At 40.3% G+C, this 16590-nt stretch overlaps 1 protein-coding gene across 1 annotated transcript in view; it reads left to right on the forward strand.

Annotated features, from left to right (window-relative positions):
• The window catches only part of myo7ab (myosin VIIAb), a 64561-nt gene that overhangs the window by 16552 nt on the left and 31419 nt on the right, over positions 1-16590 (forward strand). The window contains exons 5-18 of the mRNA XM_078172305.1: positions 246-398; positions 3966-3983; positions 6940-7124; positions 8265-8386; positions 8563-8705; positions 8841-8954; positions 10500-10653; positions 10785-10861; positions 12297-12416; positions 13486-13628; positions 13730-13940; positions 14085-14220; positions 15429-15535; positions 15790-15831. Coding sequence (XP_078028431.1) covers positions 246-398; positions 3966-3983; positions 6940-7124; positions 8265-8386; positions 8563-8705; positions 8841-8954; positions 10500-10653; positions 10785-10861; positions 12297-12416; positions 13486-13628; positions 13730-13940; positions 14085-14220; positions 15429-15535; positions 15790-15831 — 1725 coding nt within the window. The remainder of the gene's footprint in view (positions 1-245; positions 399-3965; positions 3984-6939; positions 7125-8264; positions 8387-8562; positions 8706-8840; positions 8955-10499; positions 10654-10784; positions 10862-12296; positions 12417-13485; positions 13629-13729; positions 13941-14084; positions 14221-15428; positions 15536-15789; positions 15832-16590) is intronic.

Genomic DNA, 16590 nt, shown 5'->3' on the forward strand with positions numbered 1-16590 from the left:
TGGCAGTATCTAAAGTAGTTAAAATGAGCGCCACCTTTACCAGCTGCAATGTTAAAGTGATGACCACATTAATGCATCAATAATTATAATTCAATGATATGATATATATTTCTCTGAAATGCGGCATTGAGTCCAAGTCATGTGACTCAAGTTAACACCTCTGGCAAAACTACCAAGTTGTAAAAAATCAGATCAGAATCTTCCAGACCACTCTAATCCATGCTTACTCCCCCCCCCTCATGCAGGAACACTGGATTTCCCCCCAGAATGCCACCAACATCAAACCCATGCACCCGACCTCCATCCACGGGGTGGAGGACATGATCCGTCTGGGCGACCTTAATGAAGCTGGCATCCTCCGCAACCTGCTCATCCGCTACAATGAACGTGTCATCTATGTTAGTACCCCACTAACACCCACTGCCGCTCTAATCCACAGAGACTACACAAGTGTTACAGTCACCTACAGTATAACAGAGACACAGAGAGCTTTTAACTTTACATGGAGGGAGTAACGTGGAAATTGGCCACAGCCCAGCGAGGTTCTTTTAAGGTTAAGCTGTTTACACCTACCTCCAATACCCTGACAATGAGTTTACACGTCGCTATAAATACAGCAATAAACAGAATGTCCCCACATTGCTGTTTGACTGAGTACCTGAGGTTTTCCTATGGGGGGGGGGGGTTTAAACAGAAGCCTGCTGCATTTACCAAAGAGTAAAAATAGAGATCTTATTTCGTGATTACGAGGGCGTATCAGGGCCATTGTCGGTAAAGAAATAAAATAAGAGGTTTAAACAGAGCTGGGAGAGGGAGGTTATATTTAGAGAAAAAACTCAATATTTGTGGGATTTAAGTTGTAAATTTAGGAGGACAAAATGTTGATATCCTTTGATATCAAAGTGGTACATTTATGAGAAAAAACTCACAAATTTACTGCCAGAAAGTCAAGAAACGTGGTATAAAAAGAGACAAAGTTCATGAAGGGAGGAAGCTGTGGTGGATGAATGGGTCATGTACAGGACTTTCGCCCAGGGGACTGGGGCTAGTGTCCAACAGGAGTCAATGTTGGCTTTTTATTTTGAGACTTAGTTGACTCAGTATTTTCAGTTTTGTACTGTGCACATAAACTGGGTAAAGCACAAGAATTTGACTATTGTTTGAGCGTCCAATCAAGACGTCCCGTTATGGTTCATAAATGGTTCCACAAACAAAGTTGTGCTGACGTCTGTGATGTTACCTGGCCATCAGCTGATTTCTCTTGTAAATGTACCACTTTAAACTCAGAGAATATCTGCATTTAGCTTTTTTTTTTTCCCTGAATTTTCACTTTCTTGCGCGGCTCTATATCTAATTCAATTTTTTACCGACAATGGCTCCAATACACTGTCGCATGTAATCGTGACCTGCGCATAATTAGAGTTACAACATTGCTACTTTTACGTCGCTACAATTATTTAACAGCTTTAGTTACTAAATACTTAATCACCATATAAGGCCTTCAGTTTATTTTTCTTTGGTGAATGAGATGTGTTGACTTTAAAGGTCCCATATTGTGAAAAGACAGATCTTCATGTCTTTTTAAATATTAAAGCAGGCACAGGTGCTATATACAGTACAGGCCAAAAGTTTGGACACACCTTCTCATTCAATGTGTTTTCTTTATTTTCATGACTATTTACATTGTAGATTCTCACTGAAGGCATCAAAACTATGAATGAACACATGTGGAGTTATGTACTTAACAAAAAAAGGTGAAATAACTGAAAACATGTTTTATATTCTAGTTTCTTCAAAATAGCCACCCTTTGCTCTGATTACTGCTTTGCACACTCTTGGCATTCTCTCCATGAGCTTCAAGAGGTAGTCACCTGAAATGGTTTCCACTTCACAGGTGTGCCTTATCAGGGTTAATTAGTGGAATTTCTTGCTTTATCAATGGGGTTGGGACCATCAGTTGTGTTGTGCAGAAGTCAGGTTAATACACAGCCGACAGCCCTATTGGACAACTGTTAAAATTCATATTATGGCAAGAACCAATCAGCTAACTAAAGAAAAACGAGTGGCCATCATTACTTTAAGAAATGAAGGTCAGTCAGTCCGGAAAATTGCAAAAACTTTAAATGTGTCCCCAAGTGGAGTCGCAAAAACCATCAAGCGCTACAACCAAACTGGCACACATGAGGACCAACCCAGGAAAGGAAGACCAAGAGTCACCTCTGCTTCTGAGGATAAGTTCATCCGAGTCACCAGCCTCAGAAATCGCAAGTTAACAGCAGCTCAGATCAGAGACCAGATGAATGCCACACAGAGTTCTAGCAGCAGACCCATCTCTAGAACAACTGTTAAGAGGAGACTGCGCGAATCAGGCCTTCACGGTCAAATAGCTGCTAGGAAACCACTGCTAAGGAGAGGCAACAAGCAGAAGAGATTTGTTTGGGCCAAGAAACACAAGGAATGGACATTAGACCAGTGGAAATCTGTGCTTTGGTCTGATGAGTCCAAATTTGAGATCTTTGGTTCCAACCGCCGTGTCTTTGTGAGACGCAGAAAAGGTGAACGGATGGATTCCACATGCCTGGTTCCCACTGTGAAGCATGGAGGAGGAGGTGTGATGGTGTGGGGGTGTTTTGCTGGTGACGCTGTTGGGGATTTATTCAAAATTGAAGGCACACTGAACCAGCATGGCTACCACAGCATCCTGCAGTGACATGCCATCCCATCCGGTTTGCGTTTAATTGGACGATCATTTATTTTTCAACAGGACAATGACCCCAAACACACCTCCAGGCTGTGTAAGGGCTATTTGACCAAGAAGGAGAGTGATGGAGTGCTGTGGCAGATGACCTGGCCTCCACAGTCACCAGACCTAAACCCAATCGAGATGGTTTGGGGTGAGTTGGACCGCAGAGTGAAGGCAAAGGGGCCAACAAGTGCTAAACACCTCTGGGAACTCCTTCAAGACTGTTGGAAAACCATTTCAGGTGACTACCTCTTGAAGCTCATCGAGAGAATGCCAAGAGTGTGCAAAGCAGTAATCAGAGCAAAGGGTGGCTATTTTGAAGAAACTAGAATATAAAACATGTTTTCAGTTATTTCGCCTTTTTTTGTTAAGTACATAACTCCACATGTGTTCATTCATAGTTTTGATGCCTTCAGTGAGAATCTACAATGTAAATAGTCATGAAAATAAAGAAAACACATTGAATGAGAAGGTGTGTCCAAACTTTTGGCCTGTACTGTACATACTGTGAATGTATCCAAACGCTCAGTCCACAGAGAAGAGAACACAGTTCGGTTTCAGCAACTGTGTTTTTAGACAAGCAGTCAGGGCTTCTGTGAGTATGCGATGTCACAAGTATACTATATAGACCCTTTGAGACACAAACATTTGAATTGGGTCATTTTGTATTTCCTTGTTTGAATGTTTTGTGGTGTATGTGAACAACATCAGCTGACAGAAAGTGAACATGGACCCAAGTTGTTCCTTAGCCATGTAATTCAAGTGAAACATGAAAGCATGGAAACATGTTCGAGAAACCCAAAGTACAAGTATAATATGGGACCTTTAAATGTAAAATTGAAAACAATTACGAGCTGCTTACTTGGTTTTAGATGTTCTTATACATACAGTAACCCAAAACAAGGTTACTTTGGTTAACAGGGTGTATTGAAGGGACATCACAGTGCACAACAGAGTAAACAGCTTCTTCTCACCCAAACTGAGCTGATCTGTGGCCCCCTGCTCCCGTTCACACCTGTGTAGGAGCTTTATTTGGAGAGTAGGCAGGCTTAAATAGGTTTACACTGGATATCGTGTAGTAGTTGGTGCTTGACAGCTCAGTTGACCAAAGGAGGGGTACGCTCCTAAAAACTTGTACTTTGGTGTGTATTCCTTTTGACAGTGTACCCCAGTTATGGATCTGTAATAGTTTGTGGTTGTTTTGTTCTCTCTCTCTGCGTAGACAAATTGTGGTGGAAGGGTGAGTATGAAATTGGAATATACAAATTGGTGTGACACAAAATATGCTTTTTTGATGCCACAGCTTCCTAGCATACTCTATTTATCTATATCTGTTTTAAACTGCTGTAACTGTGGGTGGTAAGAGCAGCCATGGATGTAATTTCATTTATTTTGCCTCCTTTATCTCAAGATCACAACTGCTTAGGGTTTATTTGTGTGGAACACCTCGTGTTTCAAGGTGTAAAGTCAAGAAATAAAACATACGAATGCAACTTAAAGGAAATTAACAAGTTAGCATTCAAGTTGCACAAAGCAGCGGAGAACACAAAAGTTTTAAATCTGCAGTTAAAGGTAGTTAAAGTCATTTTTTTATGGAGGTTTGTTGCAGCTCTGTGGTGCAAAGAAACTAAACTTTGGAAAGTGTTAGCATAATGCTACCTGATGATGCTAGAGGCAGAGCTGTTTTGCTGTTTGTTAAAAGACAGTCAGAGATGTATTGAAGATAAGCAGAAAGTTAGATGAGAAGTGTTAAAACTCGTACAAACGCAATTTTTATGCCTCTGCGCCGGTTAGTCTAGGTTGGAGGTATCGTGTTTCCGCGTTGTCTATCCATTCGTCCGTACTTCCCTCCAATTCTCGTGAACATAATATTACAAGAATGCCTTGAGGGACTTCAAATTTGGCACGAACATTCACTTGGACTAAATGATGAACCAACGAGGATGCTTTCAGACCTAGAGTTGTCTTGCTTTGGTCCGAATCAGGAACTAATTTTTTTACAAAGTTGCATAATTGCCTAGAGTTGGTTCATGTTCTCATGGCAGCATTTACAAGCGGACCAGATCAAAAGCCTTGTGCGAGAAAGCTGCTCTTGATGGGTCAGAATTTCCATGTGGGAAAAATCCAGGAAGTAAACAAAACGTTGAAGAAGAGTACACTTGCAAGATAAATGTGACACTTTCTAATGTCACAATGGAGGGACAACTATGCAGGTTGATTTTAGTGCTGCTCATCATGGACTATATTGCTGTCATTGTTCATTTTAGTCAAACCATACAGTTTGAAAACGAGGCGCGGCTCCAACTAGAAAACAATGTTTTGATGCATTGGATGTGCTGAATGTGCATATTAAGGCAGTACAGGAGGAGGTGCACATTAATAATCCTCCAGGACTGTAACATGCTCATGTTTAACCCAAACAATGTGTCATGTGACTGCAGTTGGTTGAGATCCAGGTTGGAACACGTTCTCACCACAAACAAACTGCACCAGAGTTTGTTTGTGACCAGACCGAGACCACCTCTTCAAAAAGGTCTTGTTCCGGTTGTTTTGGTGCACACCTGAGTGTGATTGCTGTGTTTGCACCTGCCCAAACAAATTGCACTTAGGGGGCAAACAAACTTGAGTTCGACTGAACCAAACCAAACGGGGCAGGTGAGGAAGCCCTCTTAGATTTTGGTGGTCATAGGTCAAAGGTCACTGTGACCTTGCGTCATTCTCATGAACACATTATCCCAAGAAGGTTTTGAGGGAGTTTCCTCAAATTTGGCACAAAGGATGAACTGATAAGAATTGGGTGGTCATAGGTCAAGGTCACTGTGACCTCAAAAAACATGTTTTTGGCCATAACTTAAGAATTCATATGCTAATTAAGACAAAATTTCACACAAATGTCTTATAGGTTATAATGATGAAGCGATGGCAATCAGAAGGGGAGGCATTTGGTCAGATACTGAATTGGTGACACTGATCTTGAAATTGTACTGACTGTATAGTTTAGTGGGCGGTAGTCCTATTCGGTCATGATCTTAATTTTAACTTGGGTAAAAATGGTGTTTTATTCATGGCTTCTCTTGGTTTCAGTCTGTTTTCTCGCTTCATTAATGGCTGATTTATATTCTTGCTCATGAGCTCACAGGCGAATTCACAAAGGGATTCTTTGGCTTTTGCAGCCAGTAAACCTGCACAAACAAGACAAAAAAAAAACTGTGTAATTCTCAAAGCACTCACAAAGAGGGTACTAACTGAGCTGCTGAACAAATAGTGTATCAGTGCTCCTGTGCTACTTGCATGTATTTAAGTTAGGTAATATGCATACATTTGGTGCTAAATGGGCCCCTTTCTATGCAAATTGCAAAGTTACAGTAAAATTAGCATCTTCAGAAAGTTAGTGGTAACTGAAGCGCAGTGACAGACTATATATAAAATGGTTTCTCTATGTCATTTTTAAATTCCTTAAGTGAAGATTTGAGAATTGCCTCTGCACCTTGCCTGTCAGGACGTGGAGCTTGCATTCTGAAAATTTCAGATTTCTTTCTTCTTCTTCTGCTAGGCAACATTTATACTTTGCCATGTGGATGACTGCAATCAGATGCTAGAAAAAGGGCAAATTCTACTCAGCTGCAAAGCTTTATGAGCGTGTTTGTGCTGTAATATCATCAGCGCGATATCTTTTGTGAATCCGACCTTGAGACAGGGCAGACAGCAGTTGCAATTGATGCACAATTCATGATGCTATCAGCATCTGCAATCCAGTCTTTGTGAATTTGCCTGCCAGTAACTTATTTTTGCTCCAACTTCTTCTTTAGCTTTTAAAAGCATTTTGAAACACATTTGGATGACTAGATCCATGGTGATGATGATTTCAGAAAGTTTCATTTTGCTGCAAGAATTACAGTTTCATGTGATTAATACAACTGACTGCAAATTCCATGAGTTCATTGTGTAAATGCAATAAATTTTCCAATCAGTCATATTAGAGTGACAATCAAATTCAAAGAATTAAATAAGCTGTAATCGTCAGTGATTGAAAGAAAAGACAAATGTTAGGAACAAGTAAAGGATGATCGTGTCTACAACTATCTTGAATGATTTGGATAGTTGTTGGTAAAATAGGAGATATTCTGTTTCTAAACTGCATGATAGCAAATTCTTTTGAAATAATTATTCTTTTATTTTTTGGGGGGTTCCTGCAGACGTATACCGGCTCAATTCTGGTAGCAGTCAATCCCTACCAGCTGCTGCCCATCTACACTCCAGACCAGATCCGCCTTTACACCAACAAGAAGATCGGCGAGTTGCCACCGCACATCTTCGCCATAGCAGACAACTGTTACTTCAACATGCAGCGTAACAACAAGGACCAGTGTTGCATCATCAGGTGTGTGTGAATAGTTGTGAACAGCACTGACATTTGAACAAGTGGTCGTCCTGTCTAAATTTCTGCACTAACACAGTTTAAAATATCGAAATGTACTTTTAATGTCTTTGATAGAAAATGATTTTTTCTCCCCACAGAGTGTCTTTTCCTTTTCTTTAGTGGATGTTCAATTCTAGCATCTTTTTGGGATAATATCTTTGAATAATAATCATATCTGCAGAATTGGATGAGAAGATGAATACCAATCTTGCGTCTTTATGCTAAATATGAAGCTACTTTTAGCAACAAGCTAACTTAACTTAGCCTTAAGACTGGGAACAGGAGAAAACAGTTAGCCTGGCTCTGTTCAACACTAACAGAATTCAACTACTAGCACCTGTAATGCTCACTAATCAACATGTTACAGCTAGTTTCCTGGCAACTGCTCCCAGCCAGGAAATAGTCCAACACATAATCCCTCGTAAAATGTTGATTTGTTGTTTTTATATTTCATTTTATATATATATATATATTAAAAAAAACTATCTTGGAATTGATCAGCTATGGGTCTGACAATAGTTTAGCCTCTGGGGGCTAACGCTTGCTACCCAAACCATACTGATTTGTTCAGGTCCTATCCCCTGACCAATGGGCTATCCTCACCCTAACCATTCGAGGTTAATGCCTAACTCCAACCAATGAGTAGAACGGTTTGGATTGGGCGGTGGCAGCAGCAACAGCCAATATTTCAGGGATTCCAGTGTAGCCAGTAGATATCAGGATAACGGGTACCTTGGCCAAGGATTCCAAGGCTTAGTGTGCCGGCCATTTTTTACAGTCAGATAAGCAGTCTTGGAATGCATCAGTCTGACAGCGATTTATTAAGCAGATACATTTTTAAAAAGCTAATGAAAAGCTAAATTGTCATCAGAAGATAGTGGATGAGTTAAGAGATTGCATTTGGCCATTATGTTTCACCTCTTTTGCTCTTTACATGAACTGTTTACTTGCAGGCAACTAAAGCCAGTTTAAGCGTGATTGGTCAGTACGCCTTAGACAACAAATGAACAACAAAGATTATTCCCAAAATGTTAACTTTTGGAGGAGACAATGTGTGTCTGTGTGTTGTCCGAATGTGTAATGGTCCGTTCTGTGTGACAGTGGTGAGTCTGGAGCCGGGAAGACGGAGAGCACAAAACTGATTCTGCAGTTCCTCGCAGCCATCAGCGGTCAACACTCATGGATAGAACAACAAGTCCTGGAGGCCACGCCCATCCTCGAAGGTCAGAAAGATGTATTGTTTCTACACTCAAATGTACATGCAAATCTTTTCATCTTTTAACGTTGAGAATGAACTTTGAATCTCAGATGTCAAATCTAATCCATTTTTCTTCAGTCAGTCCTATACAGTTTTACTTTTTTCCTGTCGTCTCACTGTATGATTTGTGATTCCATTCAGCCTTTGGCAATGCCAAGACCATTCGTAACGACAACTCCAGTCGCTTTGGGAAGTATATCGATATCCACTTCAACAAGCGAGGGGCCATTGAAGGGGCCAAGATAGAGCAGTACCTGCTGGAGAAGTCCCGTGTGTGTCGACAGGTGGGAAGCCGGATCGTAATGTCAGATAAAACACATCCTCAGTATCTCTAAAGTCATGACTCTAGGCCTTTTCAGGTTAGTTTTGTTTGGTTAAATTTTCTGTACTTCTCTGACTCTCCCCGTGTTCTCCTTCAGGCTCCAGATGAGAGGAACTACCATATTTTTTACTGCATGCTGAGAGGGATGGCTTCAGAGATGAAGGCCAAGCTGGGTCTGGGCCTCGCCAAAGACTACTCCTACCTCACCATGGTGAGTCTATGGCTGAGTGAGAGACTATTCATACTGAATGTCTGTGTACTGACTGATAAATGGGGTCATTATTGAGCTATTTGGATCCATTAACCTCCACCTCCAATGACAAATACACATAAAATTGAACAGTACTGTGATCCATCATTAGAAGATGGAGGTCAAAGTTAACCAGCATGTTGACTTGTTGGCACTTGTTAGCAGTGATGTATGCATGACACCTTTTTTTTATTCTCATTATTGTGACTAGTAACTACACTGGTGGAAATTGTGTCTTTCCCAACAGATTGTACTTTGTTAACAAATTCTGCTAGCTAAATGGCTTTTTTTTTAAAGATATTTTTTAGCCTTTAATGGCTAGGACAGACAAGTGTGAAGGGGGAGACAGAGAGGGAGTGACATGCAGCAAAGGGCCACGGGCTGGAGTTGAACCTGGGCCGCTGCGGCGACAGCCGTGTACATGGGGCGCCTGCTCTACCACTTAGCCGCCAATGCCACCCTACTAGGTTTTTCTAACCATGTGTTCAACCATATTTCACAGTCTTGCTATTTTTGTTGGATTAAACTAAACCATTTGTTTATATTTATCTACAGTATCTTGATGTTACTTTATGCCGATGATACTGGCTTGTTTTTTCCTAACAGAATTGTTCCCACACCTAGTTTTGGAGGGAAAAAAGCGAGATATCAGAATTTAAATAAATTTCTAAATGGTTAAAATTAAACTAACTTTATTTAAAAGTGAATAAATCTAATTTCATGATATTTACTGCTAAAACAATTGTAAATTGTATTCTTGCCTTTTCGTTGAAAGCTTTTGAGAATGACGTTTGGTTGTGCCGAGTTGGAGTCAGCTTATTATTGCTTCCTGTAGCCAATGAGGGGAAAACACTTGCTACAACTACAGCTGGTGAGAACTGCAGTGGCAATGGGTGATTTTCCTTCATTGACCAGTTAGTCAGTTAAATTATTGACACAAAATAATCAAACATTTCAGTCCAAACTATAAAAAAAAAAATCAATTTACAATAATGCTGTTAGTAAAAATACACCACAAGGGTGTAGAAAGAGATTTTACACTTGGAAACAAACTTTGAAAATTTTATTATCAATTAATCTGTCCATTATTTTCTTGATTATTTTATTAAATAATCCATAAAATGTCAGAAAAAAAGAAAATAAAAAATGCTCAAAATATTTTTTTCATATTCAAATGGCTTGAATTTTAGTTTACTGTCATAGAGGAATAAGAAGAGTGACAAATATTCAAATTCAAGAGGCTGGAACAAGAAATGTTTGAGATTTTTGCTGATTTGTCCATTGGCTTGATTAATCAACTGATTGTTTCAGCTCTTCAAGGGTTAGATTTATGCTTATTATAGGTGTTAAGCTTTATTGATACAATACTTCAGGCATTAGAACTAATTAGCTGGCAAATGTACATCAGGTTAACTTTCCCACCTCCAGTAGAGAGCAGCGGCCTTCCTTAGCTTTTCAATATAAGATATAGACAAGCTCAAGCTCTCTGCATTGTTTACCTTCCAGGGTAACTGTACAGCATGTGACGGTCGAGACGACCTGAGCGATTACTCCAGCATCCTGTCGGCCATGAAGGTCCTCATGTTCACTGAGACAGAGAACTGGGAGATCTCCAAGCTACTGGCTGCCATCTTGCACATGGGCAACCTGCGCTTCGAGGGTATGATAAACAGCACACTATTAGGTTCTGCTTTCGTTGATGGTGTCAGAGAGGTGATGTCAGTGTACTTGACTACAATATATTGAGAGGTGTATCTTGAGCAAAACAGTGGTATTTTTGGTTCTCCTCAGCTCGGACGTATGACAACCTGGACGCCTGTGTAGTTGTGAGATCTCCCGACCTGATTACTGCGGCTTCACTCATGGAGGTATGTATGTGTGTGTGCATATGTGTGTGTACTACAAGCGTGGTAGAGGAAGTGTTCAGATCTTTTACTCAAGTAAAAGTATTAATACCGCATGTTTCTGTGTCTATGTGACTAATGGGATTGGTCCAGTATTGAGCCAGACTGCTGCAGCCAGCAACGGCAAAACTGGATGCAATGTATGTCCATCCAAGTTCTCATGTTTGCCACTGACAGGCTCAGAGAAGTACTTTTAGCGTGTATAGAGCCACCATATTTTCAGATCTAACCGGGTGAACTAAATGTTTATATCAATCAAACCAGAGTTGGTGATTGTTGGAACAGCAGAAAGATGTACCAAGATGACTTTTATGAATTTTGTTATGTTTCTGCGACTCTGAATGAGGTGTGTTTTTTACGATGATGAAATTACTGGTGGGTTTGACAATGATGATTGCGGGGCTGTTTCTGGTTTTACAAAAAGGATCTTACTGTTTAACATAAAGGTCTATCTCTATAGGGATCATTTCCATAATGTTGTCAGACACGTAGAATAACAATCTGAGCCTGTCAGTGGCAAAATGAAGCACTTTTAGTGGACATACATTGACAGTGCTCAATTTTCCGCGGGGAATACATTCTTCTCTTCTTCTCTCTTCTCATCTCTTTCCTGTTTGTTTGGGTGTTTGTTTTGTTTTTAAGGGACTGGTCTTATGTGTCATATCTTGTTTAACTTCCTTCCTATAAAAATTTTGGAAATTTTAGTCAGTGATGTTGCAATTACCCAGACCCCAAAGTGACACCTTCACAATGTTTGTTTTTTCCAAACTGATAGTTTAAAAATCAAAATGATTAAAAATTGATTTGAATCATTAAAATAATTAAGAGGAAAAGCAGCAAATCATAACATTTGAGAAGCTGAAACCATAAAATGTTTTGTTATAATCAAACACTAATTGTTTTAGTTCTATCAACTGTTGGGTCATTTAGTTGAAAGAATATTTAATACTTTATAAATGTCTTCATGTGTTTTGTATGCAAAATCCTAATGTTTAAGTTGTAATGACTCATAACTACAGCTGTCAAGTAACTATAGTGAAATAAAAAGTACAATATTACCCTCTGACATGTAGCGTAGACGTAGAAAGTTCCATGAAAAGGAAAGTCTCAAGTACAAGTACCTCAAATTTGCAGTTAACTACAGTACTAGTAAATGTACTTAGTAGCATTCCTGTCTACACAATAGCCAAACTAGTGTGTATCAGAAAAAGTAATCACTTGCCTAAAGTCCACCCATATCTCTGCATCAAGTGATGTGACACATATTGATAATGGGTTCATTGCAATGCAGCACATTTGTGATTGTGTCTTAGAAAAGAGAAGCACACTGTGAAGCTGCTTTAAATTGGAGTCCATTTTCGCTCCTTTTTCTGACATTGCTTGTTGTGCACTCTTGTAGGTGGAGCCTAAGGATGTGATGGTGTGTTTGACCACACGAACCCTGATCACACGTGGTGAAAGTGTCGCCACGCCGCTCAGTGTGGAACAAGGCCTGGATGTCAGGGACGCCTTTGTCAAGGTACCGATTGAATACAAATACAGTAGTCTGTTATTGGAAATAATCCAAACTCTTTTAACCTCTTACAGTAAGAAGATGATCATGTAGCCTTTAAAGAACAACTTTACAGCAGTTTGTTTTCACTGACCTGCGGTGCTGTAACTTCTCACTTTGCTGCAGTGATGTAGAGATGCAAATGTACAAGATATACACATCATAATGAAAATTAGCATATAACCAAAAAGAAAAAAAAAAAGATTAAAGTAAAAGTAAAAAAACAACAACTTAAAAATCCTAACCCTAACCAAACTACACAAGAGACGTTTTTCTTTGCAGAATCACACATCCTACTGAATTTAAACTTTTTTCTTTTTTTTAAAAGATTATTTTTTGGGGCGTTTTGCCTTTAATGGACAGGACAGTGTGAGAAATGGGGGAGAGAGAGAGTGGGGGGATGACAAGCAGCAAAGAGTTGCAAGCCGGAGTTGAACCTGCAGCCGCTGCAGCAAGGCATCGCCTCTATACATGGGGCGCCGGCACTATCCACTACTCTACCGACGCCCCCTGAATTAAAACTTTTAATGGGAGAAGATAGTGAAACACTGCTTTTCAGCCTGGGATTAAATCACAATTGAAATCACTTGTCACAACCTGAAGGTCAAGATTCACAAAAGTTAAATCTGAGGTGTTACAAGATAATTAACAAGCTATGGAAGCAAACAAGAAAAACATACTTCTGCTAATTATAAACTTTTTGTCAATTACTCACTGATTATAGGCATTTCTTGCCCCTAAAATTTGAAATGGCAAACTGAAAATTTGATCAGATGATGACAATAGATGAAAAAATCAGAGGACCAAAGGTGTTACAGTTTATCCTCAGGGAACCATGAATGTGTCACCAAATTTCACAACAGTCAATCCAATCGCTGTCAGGAGATTTCAGTTAAAAAAATTCAACCTCAAGGTGGCACTAGAGAAAAAGTCTGAGGATCAAAGGGAAGTATCTACAGCATGTTTCATGATAATCCGTCCAATAGTTGAGATATTTCAGTATGTGTTCTTACTGACCGTGTGTTTCATCTTCCAGGGGATCTACGGGCGGCTGTTTGTCTGGATTGTGGATAAGATCAATGCTGCCATATACAGACCGCCATCCTGCGAGAGTAAGATCATGCGCAGGTCCATCGGGTTGCTGGACATCTTTGGTTTCGAAAACTTCACCGTCAACAGGTGAAACCGTGTCAAGTTCATAGAAAAATCTTGTTAGTTTGTCAAATTTAATACTGAACTTTCACACCTGCTTTCTCTCCTCTGATTTTTCATCACTGCAGTTTTGAACAGCTGTGCATCAACTTTGCCAACGAGAACCTGCAGCAGTTCTTTGTTCGCCACGTCTTCAAGCTGGAGCAGGAGGAGTACAACCTGGAGGACATCAGCTGGCAGCACATCGAGTTCACAGACAACCAGGACGCTCTGGACATGATCGCCAACAAACCCATGAACATCATCTCCCTCATCGATGAAGAGAGCAAGTTCCCTAAGGTGCAATACAAGGGAGAATCACAGCAGTCTGTTGTTTGAATTATATAGTCTTCTAGTTGTGGACCATTTACAAGATCATTTGAAGTGGGATGTGTCTGTGTAAGAACTCAACAGATTTATTTTTCTTTTCTTGTCTTCTGTCAGGGAACTGATAATACGATGCTGTACAAGCTCAACTCGCAGCACAAACTCAACTCCAACTACATCCCTCCTAAAAACAGCTACGAAACCCAGTTTGGCATCCAACACTTTGCTGGAGTGGTGCATTATGAGACCAGAGGTGTGTTCAGTTTCATCCATGTTGCTGCATGTTGTTGCGTCTTCATGCTTTGTTTTATGCACTTTATTCTCTTGTTTGTTACACTGCAAATTTTGGCTCAGACTCTCAAGAAAGTAGGGCTGCCCCCAACTAAGAGTTTTCCTAGTCGACCAATAGTCGCCATTTAGGGCCATTAGTCGACTAGTCGCCTGCATGTTTACGATATTAATTTAATCATTAAATGATATATTTTGGGCGGGGCAGCACAATGGTTTGAGTTGAAGGTGTGAGAAAGAATAGTATCAGTAACATTGTTAACACTGTGCTACATTACAGAGAAATACAAAAGCGTACTAATGAACCTTCATTAATATAGGCCTATATTTTATCTACAAGTGCACGTCACACACTGAGCGAGCCGCCTGTTAATGACGCTGTGGGTTAATGGGCATGTAGCTACTTCCATGTTTCAGATGATACGTCATGTTTGTAGTCGACCAATGAAGATGAGTTTACATATCACCTTGGGTTCGTCCTTCACCTTCTCAAAATGATCCCACACTTTGGATTTCCTGCCCGACATGTTATTAACTAGCCTGTGGAATAACCGCAGGTACCAGCCCTGGAAATTAACCTGACTCCTGTCTGACTGCTGAGCGTGGAAACTTCCTGTGTCTGTCCTTTCAAATTAAATTCCTACATGGTCCAGTTATAGGTTTTGATTTATTTTGACAAGGTGCAGCTCCTAATAGAGTTTTTTTCTCTGTGACTAAGTGACCAATGAAATCTTGCCGACTAATGACCTTTCTGGTTGATTAACATTCAGTCAACTATTAGGGGGCAGCCCTACAAGAAAGTATTCTAGGAAAGTAAAAGGTCAGATAAGATTCAAGAAGCTGAACAATCCAAAATTTGGCTGACCTGAACAAACCTTAATAGAGAGAGAACACCACCTCTATAATGCCACATATGGACAAATGTAAAGTCATAGAAACAGCGACATGTGGCAGTAAAACAAAAGCCCTATCTGACATGGACTGTTTGGACTGACTTTCGGTTGGACGAAGAAAAAAAAAAGCAAAGTAGTCGTGCACATCCAAAAATGTTTGGACAATTAAAAAACCCACCGTGAACACAAACTGGATCAGAACTAAAACCAGCCATGTATTTTTTTTTTGGTTTGGACCAAAAGCGACTTCATAGTTTTGTTTCCTCCGTCTCTCCTCCAGGCTTCCTGGAGAAAAACCGAGACAGCCTCCACACCGACATCATTCAGCTCGTCCACTCGTCAAAGAACAAGTTCATCAAGCAGATCTTCCAGGCTGACGTGGCCATGGTGAGACCAACAAATTCTGTAACGCCTCTAGATTTTTGTTTCCATGAATGCCCGTACCTGTGGACTGATATTTTTCGACCTTCTTTTGAGCTTTTGTTATGACTTTAAAGTGTCTTCAAGTGATAATGTCACTGGTGACTTTTGTCTCCCTTTAGCTTTTCTCCTCACGGTGTTGGCTTTTAATTAATGCCGCAGCTCCTCCTCTCATTCTGCTGTCTCTCCTCTGTTTCCTCTGTCTCCTCCTCTCACGTCAGTTTCTGTGTGGCTATCAGCAGCCCAGCACCCCTGCTCCCAAGGTAATCAATGGCCTTTAGCAACATGTGGTCACTGAAAAAACCCTGTGTTTGTTAAAACTGAGTAGAAACCCATGATACCCACGCCCCCTTCCCTTCCTTAAGCTCTCTTTTTATCCTACAGGTGTGCAGTTTGTTGTAGCAGAAACCAGAAGGAAGTGTGTTCATGTGATGAGATTCATTAAGTTACTGAGAATTTAACCAGCAAACTCTCTGACATGCACTTCCTACTTCTCATCTATTATCCAAGCATGTATCGCTGTCAACAGGACAATTTGAAGACATGCAGAGAACTGAGGGGCTTTTGAAAGAGAAAGTTCTGTCGTGTTTTCTGCTTCACTTTGAGGATTCCAGCTGTCAGAGATTTTGCGTTGGTTTCCTGTTTCATTTGTCTGTGGTGTACAGTAGTATCGATGTGTGTGTGCACCCTGTGTTTTCACTGTGTGCCCCTGTGTTCAAAATGTGTCCAGTGTTCATGCACATGCTGCAAACTCTACAAAATGTGCTAAAAACAAAAACCTGACTGTCTCCATCAGTGTGAGGCTGGTGTGTATTTTTAAAATTACAGGAACAAATTTAAAAACAGATTCATCAACAGATCATTTAGTGGCATTTTCGTTTTTGGCTCGAGGAAATTGCAATCATGATAACCAGGGGAAATAAAAAATTAAAACTCAGTGGTCTGGAAGGCAGCATTTGAAACCCAACTTGCCATGTAATTTTCCACCATTTGTTAAAGATATGCTCTGCAGGATTTTCCTA

This window comes from Epinephelus lanceolatus, chromosome 11 (genome assembly GCF_041903045.1).
Source record: "Epinephelus lanceolatus isolate andai-2023 chromosome 11, ASM4190304v1, whole genome shotgun sequence".
Classification (NCBI taxonomy): Eukaryota; Metazoa; Chordata; class Actinopteri; order Perciformes; family Serranidae; genus Epinephelus; species Epinephelus lanceolatus.